Source organism: Pieris napi, chromosome 3 (assembly GCF_905475465.1).
Source record: "Pieris napi chromosome 3, ilPieNapi1.2, whole genome shotgun sequence".
Taxonomy (NCBI): domain Eukaryota; kingdom Metazoa; phylum Arthropoda; class Insecta; order Lepidoptera; family Pieridae; genus Pieris; species Pieris napi.
Window position 1 is genome coordinate 12,046,740 of NC_062236.1, and position 25,428 is coordinate 12,072,167.

Here is a 25,428-nt window from a genome sequence, read left to right on the forward strand (position 1 = left end):
GTCAGCTTCTTTGCGATATTTTCTTTACTAGGCACATAGACTCTATTGGTGCCGGAACGTATACGTATAATGTATATATTTACTTTACGTTCCTTGTATTTATCGTTCTCATTTAATGACTTGGGCAAAATATATCTATTTGTATTAAACATACATCGAGGAACATGCAACCCTTTTCGTGAAGTACATAAACTCTTTTAACACACTCCCACAAACTATAAACCTGTGTGGTGATCACCATTACAATGCTACACTTGGAGTTATTGTATGAATCGTTTATTTACGATCGAAGAAATTGACTGACCATAATATTGGTACTCAGTTGGCGCGAAACCGGCAGTCTGTCCGCGTTCGACTTGAAGCGCGCATGTCCGCCGGCCGCCATATTGCGTTTCCATGGTAACCGAATCAACATTTCAGTGACAAAAAACAAGTGACTGTGCACTGTGCAGTGTTATTTTCGCATAGTTTTATTTTATTATGGTGAGTAATTTTAATGCGGAGTTATGACTAAGACCTATTGTTTTATTTGCTGAGTTTCACTCTTTAATTAAACCACGTAGAGCGTACATCAAAGGTATCACTTTCCCTGTATAGAGTTTTAAATAAGACGCGATATTATGTTTAACATATACATGCGCTGGAATAATCTGCTTACTTACATATAATTGGAAGAATGGGGAGGTGTACTACTACCTGTAGACCTATTATATACCTATATAAATTTATTTATTTTATTTATTTATTATATATTATTTTACTTTAAAGGCAAGAAGACGAACCACTTTTCGTTATTTTTGCTTAATATTTCTCCTATCAGTAACAGAGAGTATTAATTTCTAATATTGAACTCATAACTCGTATGTTCTTATGCAAATTTAGGCTATAGATTATTTTAATGCATTTCAAGAAATAAACAATAAGCACAATCGCCACAAATAAAATAAAAACCGAGTACTATTTATTTGAGTATCATTATAATCTTACATACAAACGTTCGTTTAAATAATTTCACTTACATGGCTTACTTAACCTTGAACTTAACGATAAAATTAGAACTGTAACTACTTACTATGTTATACTAACATAATATATATGATTTAAAAACGTTTAATTTAAATTATTACTACTATTATATTATACAATTGTGTGGTACCGAAAAAAATATTAAAATCTCAACAAAAATTATATAAAATTAAAAAATAACACCTGGAATATTTATTTTATTTATTATTGTGTTGGGTTTTTAAGTAAGTACATCATTAAATTAATAATAAACAAAATTATAACATTTTGTACCCGCACAACCACTATGTGGAACCAGCAGACCACTGAAGTATTACCGAACCAATTCGACTTAGGGTCCATTAAGAAAAGAGCGTACTAATTGTTAAAAGACCGGCAACGCACTCGCGAGCACTCTGGCAGTGAGTGTCCATGGGCAGTGCTAACACTTAACATCAGATGAGCCTCTTGCCCGTTTGCCCCCTGTTCTATAATTTAAAAAAACGTGTCGAGTACTTTACAAAAAATACTAATTATTAGAAGCCATTATGAAGTTTCCAAACCTCAGAAATTATTTAAAAATAATTCACAGTATTAAATATAATATATTTATTGTTAAGCTGAGTTCTTCCAACATATAGTTATAACACGGCTAGTTATTGTTAACTACATTAAATGACTAATAATATGCTGACATTTATTTTGCTATAGAGCACCTTTAATAAAAATATGAAGCCCTAGCGACATATACCTGCTTAAATCTTGGAAAATGCGTCATAAATATACAGCCTTGAATAATATAAGTTTCAATGTAAATCACATACATCATTCGTTTTAAAGAACAATTATTTTGTATATTTTTCCACTGTAAATTCATTTTATTCTCTGTCACAAGTACTAAAATAATGGCATACTATATAACAGAAAATACTTGATTTTATTATGCGTAACAATAATGATAATTCTAAGTTATTTAACACTAATTATATTGTCTTAATTATTATAATCATATAAACTATAAGAAAATAGAAGCGAAGATGAGAGACAAATCAAAGATTTCGGAGGAAGTAGTAATATTAAATATAATAACGTACTTCTACAGCTTCTTTGATATCGATTTTTTGAAAATGTATACCTATTTCAAAAACACAGAAAAGTCTGTGATAAAGATCTTAGTTAATAGAAATTATTTTCCGATTAGTTTTAATGTGTCATCGTTTATCGTCTTTAAAAATAAAGATTTGTAATCAAATCATTCGATAAAGACTAAAAAAATGTAATATTCATTGGGGAACAAAATGTCATTTTTGTGGTGAATCTCTTGACTACCATCGTTTAGAAATGGTATTCACAGATTACTTTAAGAGAGCTTTAAACTGATGACAATTGTGTTATTAAGAAGCTTTAACTTTAATTGCTGCTTTGTTATGAGCTTTTCTATTACATATCTATTTGTAGTGAAACTTCTTTAGGCGCATGAGGGTAAATATTTTACTGATGAAACGTCACGAAGATGTGCAGCGTTTTTGTCGAAGAAAAGGGAGAGAGCGATTGAGACCGATTGAGAGAGACTGAGAAGGGCGAATTAACTTATAGAAATTCTATTATAAATTAAAATTTCGTAAAGAGAATTTATGCAAAATTATTAATTGAAATATCAAATGACGAATTGTAAATTAAAATTTGTTTTCGACACTTTTAATATTTTAATTATAATTATCCCTCCAAGTGTCGGAAATCTAAAGTTTTAGATTTGTATAAATATGAACAAGACTTAAAATTAGTTTGCCAAAGAAGTTTCACTACTGACATGTGTACTTTGTACGCACGCACTTTTTTAATTAAATTATATAACGAAATAAATAATAAAGTAGAGTTATATCTAGTTGCCAATATTCATCTATCTATGAAATATTCGTTTGACGAAATCTAAACTGGGTGACACTAAAGTACCAACTAACGCAACAACAGACAAAGCTATTGCGAAATCAGCACTTTTATCGCCCAAAACGACTCTATACCTCATTGAATTAAATGCAAAACATAAGGAAAGAAATGCAGAACATAAAGTCAAGGATCCAAGACAGGAATGAGCTAGAGTCAAGAAGGTCTTATTGATGTTTAGCCTACTTGAGTTGGCGTTGAGAATTCCACCTATCATGGTGAGTATTGTGCAGAGAAATGCGACGATACCTGTAACAAAAAGCCTGTTAAATTCGTATGCAATTTCATTGATTCCTTCTTTATAGTCAAGACTGCTATTGCAACACAAAACAGTCAAACTGGAGTCAGGAACTCCAAATTATACACGTATATAGAACCATTAACTACATATATATTATATTTTGTATGAGGTTCCCATGAAAACTTTCACCCGAAATCGAGGATCAACTTCCAAAATCGTACGTTGGCACTTCAAGTATTAAATCTATTTGTATTAAAAATGTTGAATATTGTAAGAGAAGCATAATCATATCAGTACTTTATAATATTTTATTTAATGTTTCTCGACATTATCGTATTGGCATAGTCTGTAAGGATAATATATGTATTTCTGTAATAAATAAATAATCATTTCACGATACTATCGAATATGTAAGAGATGTGATATAAAAAAAGATTATTTTCATTAAGAAATACAAGAAGCTTTTTGGTTTATCTGTGGTTAAGTTTCATCATTGGACACCAACAGAATAAGAATTTATGACGCATTTTATTAATAAACGCATATCATCATATATCATATCATATGTTATGTATCCTTCCACTGAATATGTATTATCTCACTTTTTCCCGAATACCACCACTAAGTGAAACCAGGTGCGATGCACTCGCAAGCCTCCTAGCAGTAGAAACCATGTCCATGGGCACCCTCAACCAGGCAGGCGCACAGCATTTGGGGGCGTACAAGTATTACGTAACGAATTTTGGGAGATCCTTTTGTGAAACGTTACGATGCGGGGCGGGAATTGAATTACACGTTATTGTGAATATTATTTTTGACTTTCCAGTACTTTACACCACATAATAGTAACTTTTAGGTATAAAGAGTCACTGGGTGGTCACGAAACGTTTTACTATTGAGTACTGAAAAACGTTACGTCGCGTTACATGGGGGGGGGCGCCAATAATCTCCAAATATTGCGTGACGTTATACTTGAACGCTGTCTTTAAGTTGCCAGAGGTTTTCCCTCTCTGCTACAACAATACTCACCAAGAATACCATGAGTAGAATCAAAATTGGTGTTGACATTCGCCATCCGGATAATACTGCCAATTGATACAAGAATTGTGCCAACAATTTGTAGAGTCCAGTGTACCATTCTTCGGTTCTCATATTTCACCATCCGGGCCCAACCAGCGTGAGGGTTCAGCGAATGAACTGCTTGTGTCATTATTATAACGTACTGGAATATATTGTTTTATATTAGACGTGCAAATAATATTTCGCCCTACTAGTAAGTACAGTAGAAAGAGAAATGGATCACGAAATTAATACAGAAATCTGAGACCAAGGGTTGTAGTTTCTAGTGCCATTGCTTATTTAAATGTATGGTGGTTAAGGTCGTCCGTCCCATATCCCAAACTACTGATCATCTCCCAGAAAAGTAACTCAAAGGACTGATTTTACTAACTTATAACTTAACTTCACTCACTACTATTAATTGTATGTTCACTAGATGATCTGATTATTTTGAAATGGAAGACATTTATAAGTTAATGGCCTCCTCTCTTAGGCAAGAGGCAATGGTCTGTAGTCCCCACGCTAGCCCAATGCTTATTGGAGACTTCACATTCATCCATAGAACATAATATCTCTTTGGCAGACCGACCCTCTTGGGTCGGATGCCCGTGGCATTTTGCCAGCCCTGCCACCCTATTGTTACGCCACTGCGAGGGCTACAGTGATACAGAAGCTACAGAAGCTACATGATAAAAAGAAAGAGAGATACTTTTTTTCACTTATATACTTACACCGATAACACACAAATACACATGTTGCTTGAAAGATGTAGACGTTACAAATATGTGTATCAAAAAGAACGCACTCAAAGTTACGCCACCGAGACACAAGTTTGTGATCGAAATGACTACATTAAGAAGGGTGACATGCACTGGTGACACGAGATCTCTATCTCTTTCTCTATCAACACCCTCTATATTGAAATTTTGTATAACTGGCATTTTACGACTGTCGAGACGCAACGTAAATCACTGAATGTCGTATCTTCGATTCTAAACGATATTTTGGTTGATATGATAAAATACAGATAAAGAAATATCTTATAAGATATAGCTATTTTAATCAACTGCTTTACTATTGCGTAAATAGATTAAGGTATTAGCCGCTCGAAATAATTGTTATTTGCCGGGAATCGAACGTGTGAAACGTTTTGTTGCACGTGTGTTCTTATCTGTTTTAAAAATATTTTAGTAAAAAAACTTTATTACTCACTAAGTATAAAAAAATATTCACAAAATAATCAGCATATTTTAAATGTAAATCAAATTGCTTAATTTCAATAAACTTGTTTGTACGCTTTAAATGATTACAATATTAAAAAAATATCATAAACAATGTGTTACGGTTAATAGCTATTAAAATTCCATTTCTTATCAAATAGATCTGAGGTCAAGACGTATTGGATAGAACTTGTTTGATGCTATGTATGTAGTAAATTTGCTACACAAATATTTCCGTGTTAATTTATTTATCGTGATACATATAAAAAAAAATATTTAAAAGTTTATACCCTTTAATTAAATAATATTTAAAATAATACGTAGTTTCAAATTTTGCAAATGTTAGTGGAATATGATACATAATTTCAACAAGCCAAATGTAGTCCCTGTGGCGCAGAGGATAGCGCGTTGGACTTCTAATCCAAAGGTCGTGGGTTCGATCCCCACCAGGGATGCTTCATTCTTTTTTCTTTTTTCTATCATGCTGATTTTTTAACAAATGTATAAATGTTATTTTTGTACATTTTAAATTAATGTGAATATTTTATAAAAAAAATATTTACTGACATTATATTAAAACTGTTTCGCATCACTTTGTCGACGCACAAAGTACTTTATCCAATTTACAACTGGAATGCTTACGTGCTTTTTCCGTTACTAGGTCAATCGGTCAGCATATAAAAGTATCATTGACTGTTTATTTAAACAAACCTACATATACTGACATAATACTTTAGCTATTTACGTATGTACAGTGAGTAATAATTAAATATAGGTAAGTTTTTATTTTTTAGAGAATTTTACTTTTAAGTATTATTATTCATATAAGTCATACTATCTAATTCCACTTTTAACTAGAATACTGACTGCTCTTTCAATTATTTTACACGGAAAGTACTTAATTTAATTGAAACGCGCACCAACAAAATATGTACATTTGAATAAATTTACAATCTCAAAGAAATCTTTAAATGTGCAATATAAAACCATGATTTCAAATTGTTTTCCTTTGTAATGCGACTTGGACTTCTGGTAAATAATTCATTTTTAAACTATTCATGTTGTCACACACGTTTTTTCGATCGGAAATAAACTCAAGGTAAACTTATAACCATTAATATCATGGTGTTTCCTGTTCTAGTGATAAAGTAAATAATTAAAAGGTACTGTTCGTAATACATACTGAAATATAATACATAATTCGAGTATTTTTGAAGTGAAAATTCTCTATTCAATAATAATAATGTTAGCGTCACGAAGATGTGCAGCGTTTTTGTCGAAGTAAAGGGAAGAGTGAGAAAGGGCGAATGTAGCATGAAGCAAATAGCCATGGAGCGAGAGTAGGGAAGCAAGCAAGTGAGAAAGATCGAGAGAGAGAGTGAGATAGAGCGAACGTCGCATCACGCACAGTGCCATGGAGCGAGAGGTGGGAAAGAGCTATAGTGAGAAAGATTGAGAGAGAGAGAGAGTAAGGGAGATCGAGAAAAAATACGCTATTGGTTGATGTATTCGTTTAGTGGTTACATATTAGAACTTTAGATGGCAATTCTGTCGCATAACAATTAATTAAAAATTAATCAAAACCTTTTGACTATCGACTTTTTGGGTCTAAGGCAAGCTGGATCCTCACGACGTTTACCTTCACCGTTCGAGCGAATGTTAAATGCGCACATAGAAAGAAAGTCCATTGATGCACAGCCGGGGATCGAACCTACGACCTCAGGGATGAGAGTCGCATGCTGATGCCACCTTGCCAACACTGCGGTATAATCTGTATAGTTTATTACAAAAGTTGTAAAGATACAGAGCTCTTTTAAGATATAATTCTAGTTCTTGACTATAAAACACAAAGCCAACATTATCTCCTTACGAAAAGTTCAATTGTATAGTTTTGTTTATAATTGCGTCGTAAAAGCGTCTCAATAGTCTAGACTATACAAAAGTAAGTGTTCGTATTGTATTGAAGGTCACGAGAAGTAAGGACATTGAAACGACCTCAAGTCGTGGGGACTATTCCTACCGACGTCACCTCGATTACAAAATTGGTATACGATTTACAATTGTTTATTATTTTGTAATCTACGTAGTACTGAATGTGTGTACGGGGCACGCAGGCATTCTTTATTTGACATTTTAATTGCATTAAAACAGGTATAAGGAAAACTTAAACAGTTAAGGTAGTGTGCAAACTTTTTAAGTCTGGGCCTCAGATTTCACTGTGATCACTTCTAATAGTCAAGATGATCAAACTTATGTGCGTGAAATAACGTCGACTTTTTGGGTCTAAGCCAGTTTCCTCACGAAACTTTCATTCACCGTTCGTGCGAATGATAAATAAGCAAATAGACAGAAAGTTCATCGGAAGGGGATCGAACCTACGACGAGAAATGAGAGTCGCACGCTGAAGCCACTAGGCCAAGTGCTATGAATGAATTACCAAGTAAATAACTTATTTAAAAATACAGAATTTTTTAAAGGAATGTTATATCATATAACATTTTAGACATATTAAATTCTCTGTTATATGAGTAATATAATACAGCCTATATGTGACAAGTGAATACTAGAGCACCGTACAAGGTCATCAGCCAGTTATGTTATGCGCGGACGCATCCTGTTTGCTAAACTAGAACACGAAAGGAATATTAATTTATACCTTAATTCTATTTCCACACTATGTACACAATAGGAGAAAATATATTATATAATTGTAATTTATTATTTAATTTTTTTTTAAAGTTACATACCTGTACCTATAGAACACTCATCTTGAAATCTCATAATGGAGGAAGAAACCAAATCCCACGATAGTTGGGATGGAGGTAGATAAAACTATCCAAATATTGAATGGATAAGCTGAAACCTTCGTACTAACTGATCTGAAATTATCGTGATTCATGTGCCCTTTTTGAAGTGAAACTTCTTTGAGCGCATGAGGTTAAAATTTTTAAAAACGTTACGAAGATGTGCAACGTTTTTGTCGAAGAAAAGGGAGAGAGCAATTGAGACCGATTGAGAGAGAGTGAGAATGTCGAAACGACCTTATAGAAATTCTATTTTTAAAATAAAAATTTCATAAAGAGAATTTATGAAATATTAGTATTTTATGAAAAATAATTTATTGAAATCTCAAATGACGAATTGTAAATTAAAATGCCACGTGTTTTTAGTATCGAAGAATTTAAAAAATTAAATTTATTATTTGTTTTCATTTTCGACACTTTTAATATTTTAATGACAATTAAATTCATTAAATTCCTAACATAATATCTTCCTTTTTCCATCCCTCTAAGTCTCGGAAATCTAAAGTTTTAGATTTGTGTAAATATGGACAAGAGTTCACTTCTGACATCTACTTTGTACGCACGCACTTTTTTTATGTATCTTAATTTTTATTGTCCCTTCCACTGTTTACATGTGTTTTAATTGTTCCATTAGTTTTGTCCAAGTAATTGTATATCTTATATAGTTTTGCACTTCTTGCGCTCACCGGAGTTGAACTCCTTGCCCCTTTCATCTTCCCTAGGCGGTTAAATAGGCACCTCCTGCCCTTAAATAGACCACATCTCGCTTAACATCAGTTGGATTGTGGCCAAACGTCTGTCCAGTTCTGTATAAAAAAAAATAAACACTCACAGAGGTTGCCTGAAAGAGATCGCTCGAAAGCGATAATCCGCCAGTTGTTTTATTTTTAATTGTACTTTAAATAACAGGAGACAAAAGGGCAGGAGGCTCCCCTCATGTCAATTGCTCATGGACTCTCATTGCTAGAAGGCTCGCAAGCGGGTTGCCGGTCTTTTAAGAATTGGTACGCTCTTGCTCCTTTGACATATCAAAACTATTATAGTCTTGAAGAATGCACCTGCACCTCAGAAATGTACTTGATAAATTCGCATTTCTTATCGATTGGTCACTCGATAACCAGTTCTAATCTATGTCATTAGACGAACGCAAGTGTTTTTGTTCCATTTGTTTACGCCCATCATTGCTTGTGACATTAAATATTGGTTCTTATACCGTGTGACCGAAGAATTAGTTCCAACTTATGTAAATTTGAAATTAGGAGAAAACTGTGTACGTATATAAATTTATATTTAAACTATTGTATATTAACTAAACACCTTGTCGAGTTAAATGAATATTATTAGTCCTTTGAAACCTTTATTGAATAGACGAATTTCCATACAATATTAAAGTAGGATCAAAATTAGATATATTATTTGCGTTAGATTTCAGGTAAGTGTTTTCAAATGTATACAATTGTTTTTACTATATTCTCGATTTTCATAATTGCAAAAACGCATTAACTACAAAGATATGACCATGCTTACAAATGTCAAGATGAGTAGGGTAAAATAAAATTATTTATAAAAATGTGTTAGGTGTTAATCCGGTAATAGAGTCCACTTTTTGTGAAATAGAAAAGCAACCTGCACGTGGAAATAAGTTCAAGAAGATGTTTTTAGAGGAGTTGTTCGGATCTGCTATGAAACTCAGCTTCATCATTGGATGACGAGGCAGAATAGGAAGTTTCACCTGTATCACCTCGTCTTCCGCCATTCCCTAACTGAACGTTTTTTAAGGCAGTTTCTGCCGCGCCCCGCCACTATGTGAACCAGCTGCAAACTGAAATAATTCCGACCCAATTTGACTTAGGGTTCTTCAAGAAAAGAGCTTAACAGTTTTTAAGAAGTCCGCGAGTTCACTTCACTGGCATTGAGAGTGTCCATGAGCTTATCACTTAACATCAGGTGAGTCTCCTGCCCGGGTGCCTTCTATAAATAAAACTTAGGTATCGACTATCAACTACTATCTAACTTATATTCTTCTTCTCTTCTACTAGCATTGCTAAACCTGACACAAATGTCAAATGCTGGTGTTCAGATAATTGTCGATTGCGTATGCGCTGGGTAAGACAGCAATATCAATAAAATGCGAAATCATTTATTAAAACCAGATCGACGATTTCAAAAGTAAACTCACAACTTTTTCGTATGTTATGTCGCTTGTGAAACTTGAAGTTGCTGGCTGTTTAAGGAAAAGTTTTGGAAAAACCTGTTGCGACGCAGTACGCGGTTTCCATTGCAATTACACTTGTACATAACTCAAAAGAACATTTAAACGAAATTAAACTGGAATAATTTGTAACTAAAATTTTAAAACTGTGTTTTGTGTGCACAAGCGGTACGTGACCATTTGTAATTTAATTACACGCGTATTATTGCACATAATTTTTTTAATAATACTCCGGTATTTAAAACATGACATACCAGGTGAATTTTAACACTATCAGCAACTTCCAAAAACTAATTTTAATAATCAAATTATAAACAAGTTTCAATTTCATTGATTTAAATATACCAATTATATTAGAAAGATTTGTTCCTGCTATTGAGCTAACTCATATAAAAGATCACTCTATAATAAAAGATCTTTAAGAGTTAAGCTAAGCTAAGTCATTTCTCGCATTAGGAAATATTTAGGTACCCAACGTTACACAATATAAATCAATCTTTCAAAGCTCCATACAAAAGAAATTACAACAAAAACTATCACGATTCATCGTGACTTGCCCACGTTCCTTTCAATGTTATAATTAGATTTATCCGTACAAACGTAGTAGATGTTAAGTACATAACAATATATGTAAAAAAGCAGCGCTTTGCCTAGGTCAAGATTTACAATCTCTTCTCTCTTTCTTCTTTATATGGTGATGGTGAAGGAAACCGACCGGTTCACCTGTAGACGTTGCAGAGAAGGCTGGTCATCTGTTTGCATACAAACATAAAACCAGTTACCAGGATGTTACCAGGAGTTGTAACGCAATTGTTTTTCTATAATAGCTGCCAGTCTTTATGTTTTAGGTTTATTTCGTAGTGTTAATGTTAACACGAGTGGTGAGTTTATTGCCACTTCTAATATGTACTTGATTTGAGAACTGACAGTAAATGTAAAAATATTTTGATTACAGATATGTATTTTGATTTATTTTAAGAATATCTGTGCTTACATTGAACAATAACTAAATCAGCGTCATTACACTGTAGAAATCCTAGAACAAACACTGAGCCTTATGCCTTATAACTCAGAAAATATTAATAGAAAACCTTAAGAGAAATTGACAACCCTGAACCCAGCGCAATGACCTGCCATTGAGTGAAATGTATCCATGTAAATTGATGTACGGAAATAAGGTTCACACAGTAAACAATAGTTTAAGTACAATGAACATGTCACAAACACTGGTTATCTTAAATAGGGCCACCACTAACGTACAGTTCTGTATTTGATATTAAGTAGGTAAATTAATGTTTCTATAGAAATATGTTTTGGGAATATATCTAGGCATCACACCATGTGAGATGGTTGATACATTGAAGATATGAAGGTAGTATCTAATAGCAATGCCTTGGTAGGTGTGGGTAGTAGAATTTATATGACATTTGCATGCCTATTTATATATGGCTGATTGTGCGGATTTTTCTTGTTGTTGTGTAGGTAGTAAGTTGAATACTATAATAGTCTTCATAAAATTTTAATTCAATTATTAGTTTGAATGTTTTGTCTAGTTGTCAGTAAAAATCATGAAAGAACATGATTCAATTGAGGCTTATAGTTTATTTATGACATATTATGTATGATTGTTAACATTAAACAAAATCACATCACAAAGCTTCCACGTTTCTCTTAACTTTTTAAGTTTTGGTAATATAGAAATTGTTTTTCGATCACTTCTCTTTATGAAGTACACATACCTTTGCTTACACGTAGTTTTGCGTCTCAGACGGGCCGGTTTCTTCACGACTTTATCCTTCCTCACAATAGTGATTACGCATATAGAAAGAACAACTGGTAGGTACATAGTCAGGGTTTGAAGTGTGCACGACCTCCACGTTGAACACGCTTAACGACTAGTTAATGTTTAAGACATTGTTAGTACACAAAAAATATTTTTATTTATTTACACTTCGTTGCAGTAATACAGTACAATTATAATAATTAAATACTACCAACCACTGTGAGAGAAAAAAAATAAATTAGACAAAACTATTTTTTTATCATATATGTACATAGTACTTACTTTACTAAGACATTATGTAATATTACGATCTAGCTAATTTAAGACTAATTAGTACTTTAAGTATAGCCTAATTTATTAAACATAAGAAAGTATCATACACTACTTACTTTTTTCAATTAGTTTTGTCTTTTAAATGCTAAACAGTGAGTGAAAAAATACTAAAACAGTATCTATTAAAAGGTTGACACTCTGTGTCAAAACTAATTGAACAAAGCAAAGCAATTAAAACATAATATGTAAACAGTGTAAGGGACAATAAAAAAAAGGATACATGAAAAAGAAAAGGGTAATCAGGTCTCGATAAAACTAAAGAAATCTACTCTTCTTTGGATTTTCCAAAGATTCTGCTGTGTATCTCATAAATATCTGGAAAGAAACTTTATAATGAAAACGGTTGTCGGAAGCCAAGGAAGATTTTTTGTTGCATCATTCATGGCACCGAATAATTTATTTGATTGAGATAAATAATTAAAATGATCAAACCTAATACTAATAAGTAATTAACACTCATTTGAACTGCTTACCAGAGATTTAATTTAATAAAGAGTAACTTCACTAATTAATTATAATTGTATAAGCACACACAAGTCCTCGAGACTTAAAAATAAAAATATTGTGTGGTGGACGAAAATCCGTAAGTCTACTAGTAAAATTCCTTATAAAGACTAGCCGATTTACCGATAGAATAACCTTTATCACTTAAACTAAAGCGTTTCTACCAGGACTCGAATTCCGTTATAAAAATATTTCGGTACGGATTTTGTAAAATTATATAATTATTGTTTAATTTCATAGTGTTGGCCTAGTGGCTTAAGCGTGCGACTCTCATCCCTAAGGTCGTAGGTTCGATCCCCAGCTGTGCACCAATGGACTTTCTTTCTATGTGCGCATTTAACATTCGCTCGAACCGTGAAGGAAGACATCGTGAGAAAACCGGCTTGCCTTAGACCCAAAAAGTCGACGGCGTGTTTCAGGCACAGGAGGCTGATCACCTACTTGCCTATAAGATTGACAAATGATAAACGTGAAACAGATACAGAACTAGGAGGCCCAGAACTAAAAAGGTTGTAGCGCCACTGATTTTAAAAAAAATAATAATTTGTTAATAATTTACTGTCCAAAAATTTGCACCAATACGGTGTTGAGTTGTACTTCTGATGGCTCATGATGACCCTGGTCTCCACTGAGAACTGGATTTATATTAAACAATACATCATTGTTAATATTTACCGACCGTGACGATACGTGGCTTATGGGATTTAATTAATTCACTTGTTTATTTAATTTGGAAATCTCTGACGCATTAATGTCAATGACTTCAATGAGTATTTTAAAAGAGATTATCTGATATCAAACTCCGACCGCAGCTCTTCCGGCATGGACTTCGTATACACGAAGTTTGGCAAGCTTTTTTTAGATCAAAATAATAATAGTACATTCAAGTTATACATATAAGTACGGGAGGTAGCAACGTTTGAAAAGAAAGAATTTTAGGTCAGCTGATTTTGTGATATGTCTTCCTTCTTGCACTTTCGGTTAGAGTCTGGGCAATCTGGCTGGCGGTAGCGGTTGCGTTCATTAGTGCACATCCTATCTGTCCAGGTAATAATCCTGGATTTTAAGAAGCGTAATTTTTGATTTTTCCTTTTTAAATAAGTCTACCTGACATACTTTTTTTATTGCCAGACATTTTTTCACATTGCTAACTATGTGCCAGACGCGATTTTATGTTTTTTTTATAAAAATTTCAAAGTATATTAGAATGTCTGTAATTTTAATATTATGTTATTTAAATATAAGAAAAACTAAAAATGAATTTGCCAGACATTAATTAATTCGGATATATTAGGAATTAGATTAGTAGCTTTTGGTTCATTATGAGTTTATAAAATGTTTCATTTAATAACTTATTAGAAACTTGATTGACAAAAGAATCTTACGGTACAAGGTTCCTCCTCTCAACCAAAACCTATTGATGGGAATAAATACAATATCTTTTGAACGTTATAAATGAATTTGTTTCTTTCTGTCATGCTGTAACCAAAAGAGACACCTATAGGCAACACAATATTATAGGAAACGATAATATCACTTCGTTTTCACAGCTCTTATATAAACGACATATTTTATTTTGTTCTTGAACAGGAAAAACATTTGAGATCTTAGAATGCGAAACGAAATGTCTTCCGCGATGATTGGTTGCGCATTCTATTTCTTATTGAACAGATACAGTTGCTCACGTAGGTGTCACACTTTACACTAACTACTAAACAGAGAATACGTCAAATATTTCGTAATAGTTATAGTTTTACGGTTTAAATAAGGAAGTAGGAAATTTAAAAACTTCCTTTGCACTTCCACGCTGTGGTTTGACTTGCTGTTAGTAGATTTGCAAACCGATACGACTTCGCGGCCTCAAGAAAAGAGCGTATCATATTCTGAACTGGCATTGCTGATGTACATTGTACATGTATGGCCGTTATCACTTTACTATTCAATACGCTGGTTTGCCCATAACAAATTGTAATTTTATTAAATTGAGATTATTCAATACTTTTTAGTTTATATAATTCGTGAAATTTTTAACATCCCAGATTCCTATTATCGAAAGATTATTAAACACGTGTTTCACAACGTGGTGCTCACTGGGGGCAATTGGATGGTTAAGGGGGGAAAAGACGGAATCTAATATAAAATCTCTGCGCAGAATTTCCGTTATTCATCATATGTTTTCTAAATTTACTTAATTGTTAAAAAAAAGTACATAAGATTCTTTATTTGATGTTTGTATTAAGAAACATCAGTGACGCATTTTATTATATAACTATGTTAGTTGTAGAGTCATGGTCAACGCAAGGCCACACGCCTATATGTACATACATAATTACAATAACAATAATCATATAGTGACTCAGTCGTACCTGTGAATCTCGGTTTGATTCTAATTAATATGTGTATCATCTGATAAATAAAAATGTTCTTTGAAAGAAACAGAAACTTAGGGAAAGCGATTGAGAATAATTTTTTTAAAATTATCTAATGTTTTAAGAAGCTTAAATGTTTTCAATATGTTCTAATGATGACATACCTAAACATATGTCACATAGATACAATTTTGTAGGTAGACTTCGGTCCAATACTATCTTTGATTTACCCAAATACTACGAAAGAGATTCAGTGGCGCTATTTAGTCTTGGCCTCATTTGTATCAGTTCCCAAGTAGCCATACATATACATACATACATAGTATACATCTACACCATGCCGGCTTCCTCAACATTTTTTATTGGAGCGCTGTTAAATGCGCTCATAAAAATCAATTGGTGGTCAGATTTCAGGGTTAAGAGTTGCACTGCCAAGCCTAATACTGCTTACGAGAGTACTACACATATAATATTAATATATATAAATTACGCGACACGTTGTTTGTCCGCTATGGACTCCTAAACCACGGAACCGATTTCATGTAAATTTGCACACCGTGTGCAGTTTGATCTAAATTAAAAGATAGGATAGCTTACATCTCAATTTACACCCACAATATTATTTCATTTCAAAATGTTTGTTTATTATTTGATAGTCACAGCTAACAGATGGCGCTGTGTTGAAAGGATCAACGTTTCACATAAGCTACAATTTAATGTCATAACCACCAAAAAAGCATGGTGGTCGCTATGAGTGATGTTCTCCTACCGTTTCCCTTGAATAGTTTACTACTACGTATGTAATATAATAGAATTAGCCACAGCAACGCTTGGCCGGTCTGCTAGTTTATTATATGTTTAACTTGATGCGATAACCTCTCGCTTGCTAAAAAGCTCTCGAAACGTCTGCATATGTAAAAAATTATAAATCCGTACTTACATCTTCCTGTTCTATTATATGTACAGAATGGTGTGCTTAAGAAATAATGATCCTCAGTCATTAAGCGTTCATGCATGGCTTAACCCAAATTTCTGTACTCAGAGACCTGTGAAAACTTTCCTTTCAATTTCAGTGTGTGAATAGTTCTCATGAATGAAGTAACAGAACTCGCTTATTCAAATTACTATTCCATTATTATTATTATTCAATTATTTAATGTATATTAATTTATTAACGTATAACTTATCAAATTTTGAGTCAAGTCGAAAGTCAGTCACACATAATTTAATGCACAGCCGGGCATCAAACGTACGAACTGAAGGTTGAGTCGCTTGAACCATTAGACCAACACTACTATAATATTTATTAACTTCGGCCAACGTAGTGTAAAACGTAAGATTATAACAAGTGGAATTTTAAAATATTCAAATTTCGAATACGTCCCAAGTATTAAGTGTAGAAAGCTTTACACAGGAACGATTTGCGTGTGAAAATACAACCGCATTGGACCGAGACATTGTTCTCAAATCGAGTTATTACAGCTTCCTTTGTTTTTGATTGCGATAGAAATAGATTGAATTGTTACGTTACGTAGTAAGAATTTCTTGAGAACTAGAAAACACATTAATAATATATTTTGATGACTATTTAAAAGTTTAAATAATTATTTATCTCTGTTTTTTAATGGTAGTGAAAGAAAGGAAATAAAAATTACCAGTGGTGCTACAACCTTTTTAGGTCTGATTCTCAGATTTTTGTATCTGTATCATGATCATTTGTAAATATATTAGGCAAGTATGCAGGCTTCCTGTGCCTGACACACGCCGTCGACTTTTTGGATCTAAGATAAGTCAGTTTCCTCACGATGTATCCTTCACAGTTCGAGCGAATATTAATTGCGTGCTCTGCTGTTACCGCATCCCGCCTAAGGCGATTGTTGGTGGCGAGCTTGGGGTTTTAGTGGATATGCACAATCGCCAGTCCCACATAACCCTCCCGCACTAAGCAGTAGCACCGCATGCAACGCAATGCATTTCCCCAAGTAAAAAAAGAATGTTAATTGCGCATATACAGAAAGTCTATTAATGCACGGGGGGTCGAACCTACGACCTCAGGTCGACAGTAGCACGCTGAAGCTTATATACTCTATCAAAATTACAAATTCTTTACGATCTGTTACAATATCAAATGTGTTTTGAAAATTAAATCAACACGTTTCCATCACTTCTTGACATAGTGCCGCGACCTCGCCCCTCGAATGTTTTCAGAACAGTTTCAGCAGTGACTTCTTTAAAACGTATGAGATACATCCCCACCAGGCCCTTTGTCTCGTGACTGTAGTGTTTTTCCTATCACAATTAATCAAAGATATCTTATCTGCGTACGCAGCGGCCGCTAATTAAATTACTTTTTGCGTAGACGTGAGGTGCGCGCGCCAGTGACGTCACGATGCGGGGTTGGTACCTATTCCTGGCTGTTTGCCTTCTGGATGTCATTGCCGCTCAGGGTCCCGAAAAACGTAAGTTTTTTTTTGATAAATATTTTTTTATGATTTTAATTTCCAGTTAAAAAAATAATTTTAAATTTTTTGTTTGTTATTTTAATTTGGGGTAAACATTTTGTTTATGGTTATATAATTTGAAAGTTAAAATGTTATATACAAATTTAAATCGATAGCTTTGGAGTCCTAATTAACTGATATTTAAGTGAAAGTTAAAAGGCAATTATGATAAGGTAAGGTAACCCAGAAATTTTAGAATGTTACACAAATTGCAGAATAAAATTAAATATTTATTTACTCAACCAAAAACAAAAGAATCGATTGTGGTATTGTTTGATTAACAAAACTTACCCTAAAGAAATATTTTATTTTATACTCATTACAAAAGTAGAATACAGCTAAGATTTGTTACATACATTTTTTTTTCTTGATATCATGTTCATAAAGTATGACAAACTTATTTTAAAAGAAAATTCAAGGGCCATAGACAAAAGGAATAGAAACTTGTTTCTGGTCTTCATGTCATATCATAACTGAAGTTTTCTTGAAATTATTAAAAAATCTCTGATTTAAATATTGTGTATATTATAAATACCTACTAAAATGTTTACATTAATTTTACTTTAATCTTACTCTAATTAGGGTAATTAAAAGTTATACTATAATATTTATATTATTATTTATAGAAGTAGTATCTTAGGCTCCGCACTACATTGTTCACTAGTATATTAGGCCAGTCATTATAGACATTCGAAATCGAAAATTTGATAATAATTGCAAAAGTTTTTAAACTTCGGTCAAGTGAATGGTACATTGGGACGACAATAAATCTCATTTTGCAACCTTGTCCGCAGTCCGGAACATTGTTAAAATTGCAATTAAATTAATTTTTGCTGTATGGTCGTGAAAAAAATTCCAAAAGTTCTGCAAACTTGGGGAAGTTTTCGATATAATATTTCATATCACGTATAAAATTTGCAACCAACCTAAGTGTACGGAACATTTTTCGTTATTTATTTTATTTTCGATATATCTGTCAAATTTGCAGAACTTTTGGAACGTTTTCCTTCAGTTTAATAAAGAAAAACATTAATTTTTAATAACAAAAAATGTTCCGTAAAAAATGTTACTGCACTGTATTATTGTGAAAGATTTACAGCATTTCATTCTTTTTACGAGATTAAACAAATCTTTACATAGAAGTACTAAATAAATAATTGGATTGGTAATAATAAAATCATTTTAATCTAACTATCAATATCTATCAAAGAAAGCAATAAACTTACAAAAAATTAGTTGAGGAACACTTAGTGTAGCATAACTTATACACTTATATAAACTTATTCAATTTTTCTATTTCTAATTCAATCTACGTATCAAAAATGCAAATCTAATCTAAAGATTGCATAGTTCCCAGGTAGTTTACCTCATTGTTAAATTTAGTTAGCCTTTCGAAACATTACAACTTTAGTTTTATCTGTTTTTAAAAAACAATTCAGCTTTAAAAATATGTTTAGTTTGATAAGTTTGTTACATACTAGGAAATAATGAACATTGGATACCACTATAAATTGTTGTGTAACGAAATAAAGAATTCTTTAAATTGAATATATAAAATGTATGATACTCTTTTTATTCCACTGAGGAACTTAGATGTCAGAGCTCTCCTCGCCGACACCACACTTGAGACATGTCGATATTACAGTTAAATTGTTAAACTTACTCGCCGCCCTAACCATAAAGCTGTTCCCTCTGTAATTGGTGTTGACTTTAGGTGTATACAATAGGTGCATATTTTCTAGCCTTTTATACATACGGAGACTCACCTTAGTAAATGGACAGTCAACTTTACCTGTAGCTAAATTCATTAACAATGTAGAAATGCTTGCATGATCTTAGTAGTCAGATAGGTACTTAGCTTTATACTGGAGATGTCTGATAATTTCTTCTATACTCATACCAGTTCTATACGATTGCTATAAACATAATGGCAAAGGCATAATGGTTACCTAAAAGAGGTTATTTTCTAAGCGACAGCCGCCCATTACTATATGTAACTCTGATTGCCAAGCCAAGCGTAAAAAATATAAAATACTAATTTCTTTTGCTGAATTTAAAATCAATTCACTGTCGCATTAGCGTGCCTAGCTAACCTACGCTCAAGCTTTTTTATTTTTCATAAATAGCTAACTAAAGCACTCTTCCATCTCTTTCTGTCAAATAGTGTTTACACAGATAACAAGAGACAAATACTACTTTAGTTAGAACGTTGTAATTAGGTTTATTTTTTGATAACAAACTTAAAAGGCTTGATACTTTTGAGTTTCACTAGCATCGACATGCTTTAAATTTTGCCATTCTTTATTTATAAAAACTATGCCAATCTTTTTACTACTAACTGTTTCATTAGTCGACTTTTGTGTGAAGCTGTTTTGACTTTTGACTACGTAACGCTGTATCCACTGAATCTTATCTAAAGTTGTAGTAGTTTAAATTGTCTTCACAATAATATTAATTAAAATGTTATATTATAACGATGTGACACGTAATACTATCGTTATATAACGATCACGCTTTCTTGTTAAGATAATGTTTCATTTGATTGATTCGCTATGAAAGTACGGAAATAAGTTTTAGTATCGAAGCGAATTTTTAAAATTACTTTTTTAAATTAACGGCAGTTTCTTATCTCAAAACTTTCTATTAAAACATTTTATTATAAAAAACTGATTTTATATATTTTTTATTAAATGATTCGAATCCCTGCGAAACAATATATTATACTTTAATTTTTTATTGACAGTTTAATAAGTACCTATGTGCAGGTAACTTCTAATTACTAACTTTATAAATTAAGTAACACAAACAATATTGATACCCAACAGACACACACACTTCTGTATGTAGGGTACATTATAAATATAAACAAATAAAATTGAGTTTATTCATTTTAAGTACATATTATGCATTACAATATATAAAATTTGGGAACGCTTTTAAGTAAAAAATACCTGTGTCAGGGTTCCCAGCTCTTCCATAACAAACTTAATTATAAATTCCTTAAAATATATTTATACATAATTTTTTGAATTACCTATACAAAATATCAACTGTGTGTCAATTTTTTTTTCATTCGTAAAAAGAACTTTGACTATTTACGCAATTAACATATAAGTACTATATGTCAATATATGTATACATTGCGCCAAATACAGTGTTTGCCAACATTGGCCAAGAATGGTACAACTGGGTCACATACTTAACATGTACCTCGCCTTATCGCTATAATTTAGTTAAAAATCATACACAATCTAGGTTTACAACTATAGATATATAAAGGGCGTGTAGATATGTATACTAAATCCGTACGCAGTAGTTACATTACTATACTTCGTCGTGATCTCGGGATCTCGTGAGATCGTAGGTTCGATCCCTGGCTTTGCATCAATGGACTTTCCTTCTATATGCGTATTTTACATTCGCTCGAACGGTGAAGGAAACCGGACTTCCTGAGACCCAAAAAATCGACGGCTATGTCAGGCACAGGAGACCGATCACGTATTTGCCTGTTAGATTGACATGATCTGAGGCCCAGACCTAAAAAGGCCTAAAACGAATTCTATTCAAACGAATGTTTGAATGCTTTCGCTTTGCTTCTTTTGCTTCGTTCAAAGCTGTCACACTGCATATCGTTTATCTATGTTCTATCTATCGTTTCTTTTATGTGTTCCTACATCAGTCGGTGGTGATGCTGCTCATATAGCATTTTACATATTGCTTGCCCCAGGGAACAGAGGCGTAAAAGCAAAATCCAGTCTTATTGATAAAAATAAAAGAAGGATATCTATTATTACTAGGATACTAAATACATTACATATCAAATTAAAGCTAATTTATTTCATATTCGTCGGTTTAAACATTGTTGTTATGTGTATGTAAATAGTTAAACAAATAACTAAATGTACATTACAGTAATTCACCTAATTAGACTGAAGAGCAAAAGAGTTTTACGATTGTTTCCCTGTTTAAACATAATTACGGACGACATACCGCATATTACGACGGTAATTTTGACGAATGTCTAGAATGTAATAATTAATTACCTCTTTTCACGGAAATCTTATGACCTTGGTGAACGGAGATATATTATTACCACTTTTAAATTGTTTTTAAACTGTCGCATTAACTTTTATGATTATTTAGAAGAATTACAAACTAAACTAAAACTATCTTTATGGTTGTTGCGATCTTTTTCAGGAAAGTCAAATTAGGTAAACAAGTATTCCTAACATTGTGCACAAAATAATTTCCGTAGAATAAAAACATGCTCGTGTTACGTGGGTAACACTGAAAATGTTTAGAATTGGCCAGTTAGAAACATTGCTAATGAAAACTTTTTGAATTTCAATTTTAGAACTCTTTGGTAACCTAATGTAGTATATTGCATTCATTTGTCATTTGTTTTTGTGAATTGGCGGCAAATCTAAAACTCTTGTTACCCGTGAATATAAACCTGACGCGAGAAAATTTTCGGTTAATGATTTATTATGACTGTCGTTGTGGGCTTACTCAACAACAAACCTATGGCTGCTATTAGCATATCTTAATGACATTCTTAAAATTTTGAAAAAAATCATCTAATCATAAATGCTGATAAAAGCCAAGAGGCTGAAAAGTTGGAAATGAACGAATTTATATTGTTTACATAGCACAAATACAGTTGTTTTACTATATTTATATAAAACAGCCCTTCGTTGTTGACATCCCCAGGTGCCACACTGCACAATTGTCTTATGAAAACATCAAAGAAGTGGAACTCCTTGCCCCGTCCATCTTCTCTAGACAGTATAATATGAGTTTATTTAAGAGGCAGTTAAACAGGCACCTACTGAACAGGCTTGCCCTCCAATAGGCCACATCTCGCTGAACACCAGGTGGGGTTGTGGCCAAACTGTACAAAAAACAGTAAATTAAAAAACGTGAAATGAACTAAGTCATTAAATGCGATAGTACATAGCGGTTCCCAAAGATTTATTTGTAGAAAGTGTAGAGATGGCTGATATTTCGCGTCGCTTGATTGCGCCGGATTGAGATTTTCACAGTTATTTTGTACCGTAATGCGATTTTTTACAGACGCTTTACTTTTAAGACTGTGCTTTATGGTTCGAATTAACACAAACAATGAGTAGATATTCTCAATGTGTTCGTCAGGCGTTTGACAAATTGTTCCAAATTTAAAAGCGATTCTAAAGGTGTGGCTTCAACAAGTAAGGGGACTTCTGGAACCGAGTTCTACAGGTTCCATACAAACTTTGTAACTATATCGTTTCTATATATTTCCTTTCTCAACGAATTAGTATCACAATACAGTGAGGAAATACAGCAGATGACGTCACAGGGACCAAACTTTTTAAAGTTACTTAAGAGTTCTAATGAATTTTTAATAATATTTATTGTGAAGGTTATCATGGTATTATCAATTAATTTGTATTAAGTCTAAATATTCTATATTAATAGAAGTAAATAATAAAAAACAAACAAAATAGACCAATTGGAGTAGTTTTTTTAAATTAATCCTTAAACTCTTTGAAAAATATAAATAAAATTTAGTTTTATTTAGTGAATAAAATAAAAAAATTTAATCAGTGGCGCTACAACCCTAATTGGGTCTGATCATTTGTCATTCTAATAGGCAAATAGGTTATCAGCCTCCTGTGCCTGACTTACGCCGTCGACTTCGAGGAAATATTAAATACGCACATAGAAAGAAAGTCTATTGGTGCACAGCCAGGGATTGAACCTACGACCTCAGGAATGAGAGTTGCACTCTGAAGCCACTAGCCCAACACTGCTCTAAGTTTTTTTAGTACTTAGGTTATTTCGGGAAAGTGAACATTTCGATGACAGTTAAATCCCTTCTAAAACACTTGTCAGCCTAATATAACCTTGAAGTTGTATTCGAAGGGTATGTACCTACTATGTTGGCGTTATAGTGACAAAAGGTATAATAAAATAGTCAAACAATAAAGTTTGCGTACGTCTCCTGATATAGATTGTGTGTAAACAACGTTATCATTACATTATGATAACAAAGTTTCTACCGGGGCTTGTCGCAATTTTCGTCAATGTGCTAATTTAATTTATTTTACATTAAACTAGTCTAAACTATATTACGTCTGGCCATAAATACTGTTACAATTAAAAATAAACAAATATTACATTTGAATTTGGAATCAGTCATTTTTATATAATTGTTCATTGAGTTGTCTCATTTTGGCGCCAACACATTGTACATTATTTTGCAATATTAAAATGGAGTGTGGTGATAAAGAGAACCGAATCGCTGTGATTGCATTACACAAAGTACTCTCTTCGACTTTACATTGCATTCATTCGTTTCATAGCAATTAACATTTCATTGTTTCGCTTATATTCTATTGCTGTACGCGAGTGTTTAGTATAGAGTAAAAGTAAAATCCTCTATTCTTTAAAGCATCCCGAAAAGCCAGGAACCGCAAAGGTACTAAGCCTCAATTCTGAATTCATGAAAGTCCCGTATTTGACATGAAGGCTGGAAATATTGCACGTGTTTTTTTGACCCTTAAATTGTAATTTTGACTTTTTAGATTCGTATAGGTATATAATCATACAATAATAATAATATAGCCTTTAAATTCCGAAACTCTGTGATTTTATATATATATGAACTTTAATATATTTTCACTCCAGTATTATCTCGGAGTTCGGTGTGCCTCTTAGCAAAGGCCTCCTCTAACTCTTTCCACTGTTCTCTATCTTTTGCGACTCTTCTCCAACTGTAGCCTGCTGTTAGTTTCAGTTCGTCCTTCCATCTCTTCTTCGTTTTCCGTCTCTAGAGTACCATTCCGTCATTATTTTGCTCCATTTTTATTTTACTCAAAAAAAGGAGATAATTATATACTACTTGTGATAAAAATATACAAATTACAAATATAAAATTACAAAAAGATATATACAAATACCAGCTTCAACTACAAACGCATTATGTAAATAAACTATGAACCATCTTACCGATAATTTTATAAAGTGGCATAATTCTACATGTAGCCTTGAACGTGAACTTAATTTGAGTTTTTTAACCTGACATACCAAATCGTGGGTACCTTAGACTTAGTTATTACTACGTCAATCATTCGTTTACGCAGACTTATAGCGATGGTGAATATTTTTTTATTCACCTGATTATTAAACTCGTAAGTTTATTTAAAACCAAAATAGCTAGTGTTTGGGGGTTAAACGTGAATGTGGATGGATCAATGTTACTGTGATAATGCAAAATATATAACAAAAATTATAAATAGTCAATATTATATCCTGAAACTGATAAGTTTCTTCAGTGGCGTAACTATATCATCTGGGGCCCGTGGCAATCCTTTTGATGGGGCCCTATTAGTAAAAATCGTCCCTACTCAGTTTAATTTTAATAAACTTCGAGAGTTTCAGTGCAATTAGACGTTGTATATGTCCCACTAAT

At 32.7% G+C, this 25,428-nt stretch overlaps 2 protein-coding genes and 1 non-coding gene across 4 annotated transcripts in view; 2 read left to right on the plus strand and 1 right to left on the minus strand.

Annotated features, from left to right (window-relative positions):
• The first annotated feature begins 325 nt into the window (after window positions 1-325).
• Window positions 326-25,428, plus strand: part of LOC125063699 (prion-like-(Q/N-rich) domain-bearing protein 25) — a 32,038-nt gene continuing 6,935 nt past the window's right edge. The window contains exons 1-2 of one of the 2 annotated variants that reach the window (XM_047670276.1): window positions 326-483; window positions 17,834-17,933. In XM_047670276.1, the coding sequence (XP_047526232.1) occupies window positions 17,864-17,933 (70 nt within the window). In that variant the 5' untranslated portion in view covers window positions 326-483; window positions 17,834-17,863. Of the gene's footprint in view, window positions 484-9,409; window positions 9,544-17,833; window positions 17,934-25,428 lie in introns of those variants that run through there. The other variant, XM_047670277.1, reaches the window with a different exon arrangement.
• LOC125063700 lies at window positions 2,839-5,208 on the minus strand. The gene is made up of 3 exons (XM_047670278.1): window positions 4,981-5,208; window positions 4,220-4,412; window positions 2,839-3,198 (listed from the first exon to the last, which is right to left on the minus strand). The coding sequence occupies exons 1-3, from the start codon at window positions 5,188-5,190 to the stop codon at window positions 2,906-2,908; spliced, it is 696 nt and encodes a 231-aa protein (XP_047526234.1). The 5' UTR covers window positions 5,191-5,208; the 3' UTR covers window positions 2,839-2,905.
• Window positions 5,852-5,924, plus strand: Trnar-ucu. Its single transcript has one exon. It is a non-coding gene; the product is annotated as a tRNA-Arg (tRNA).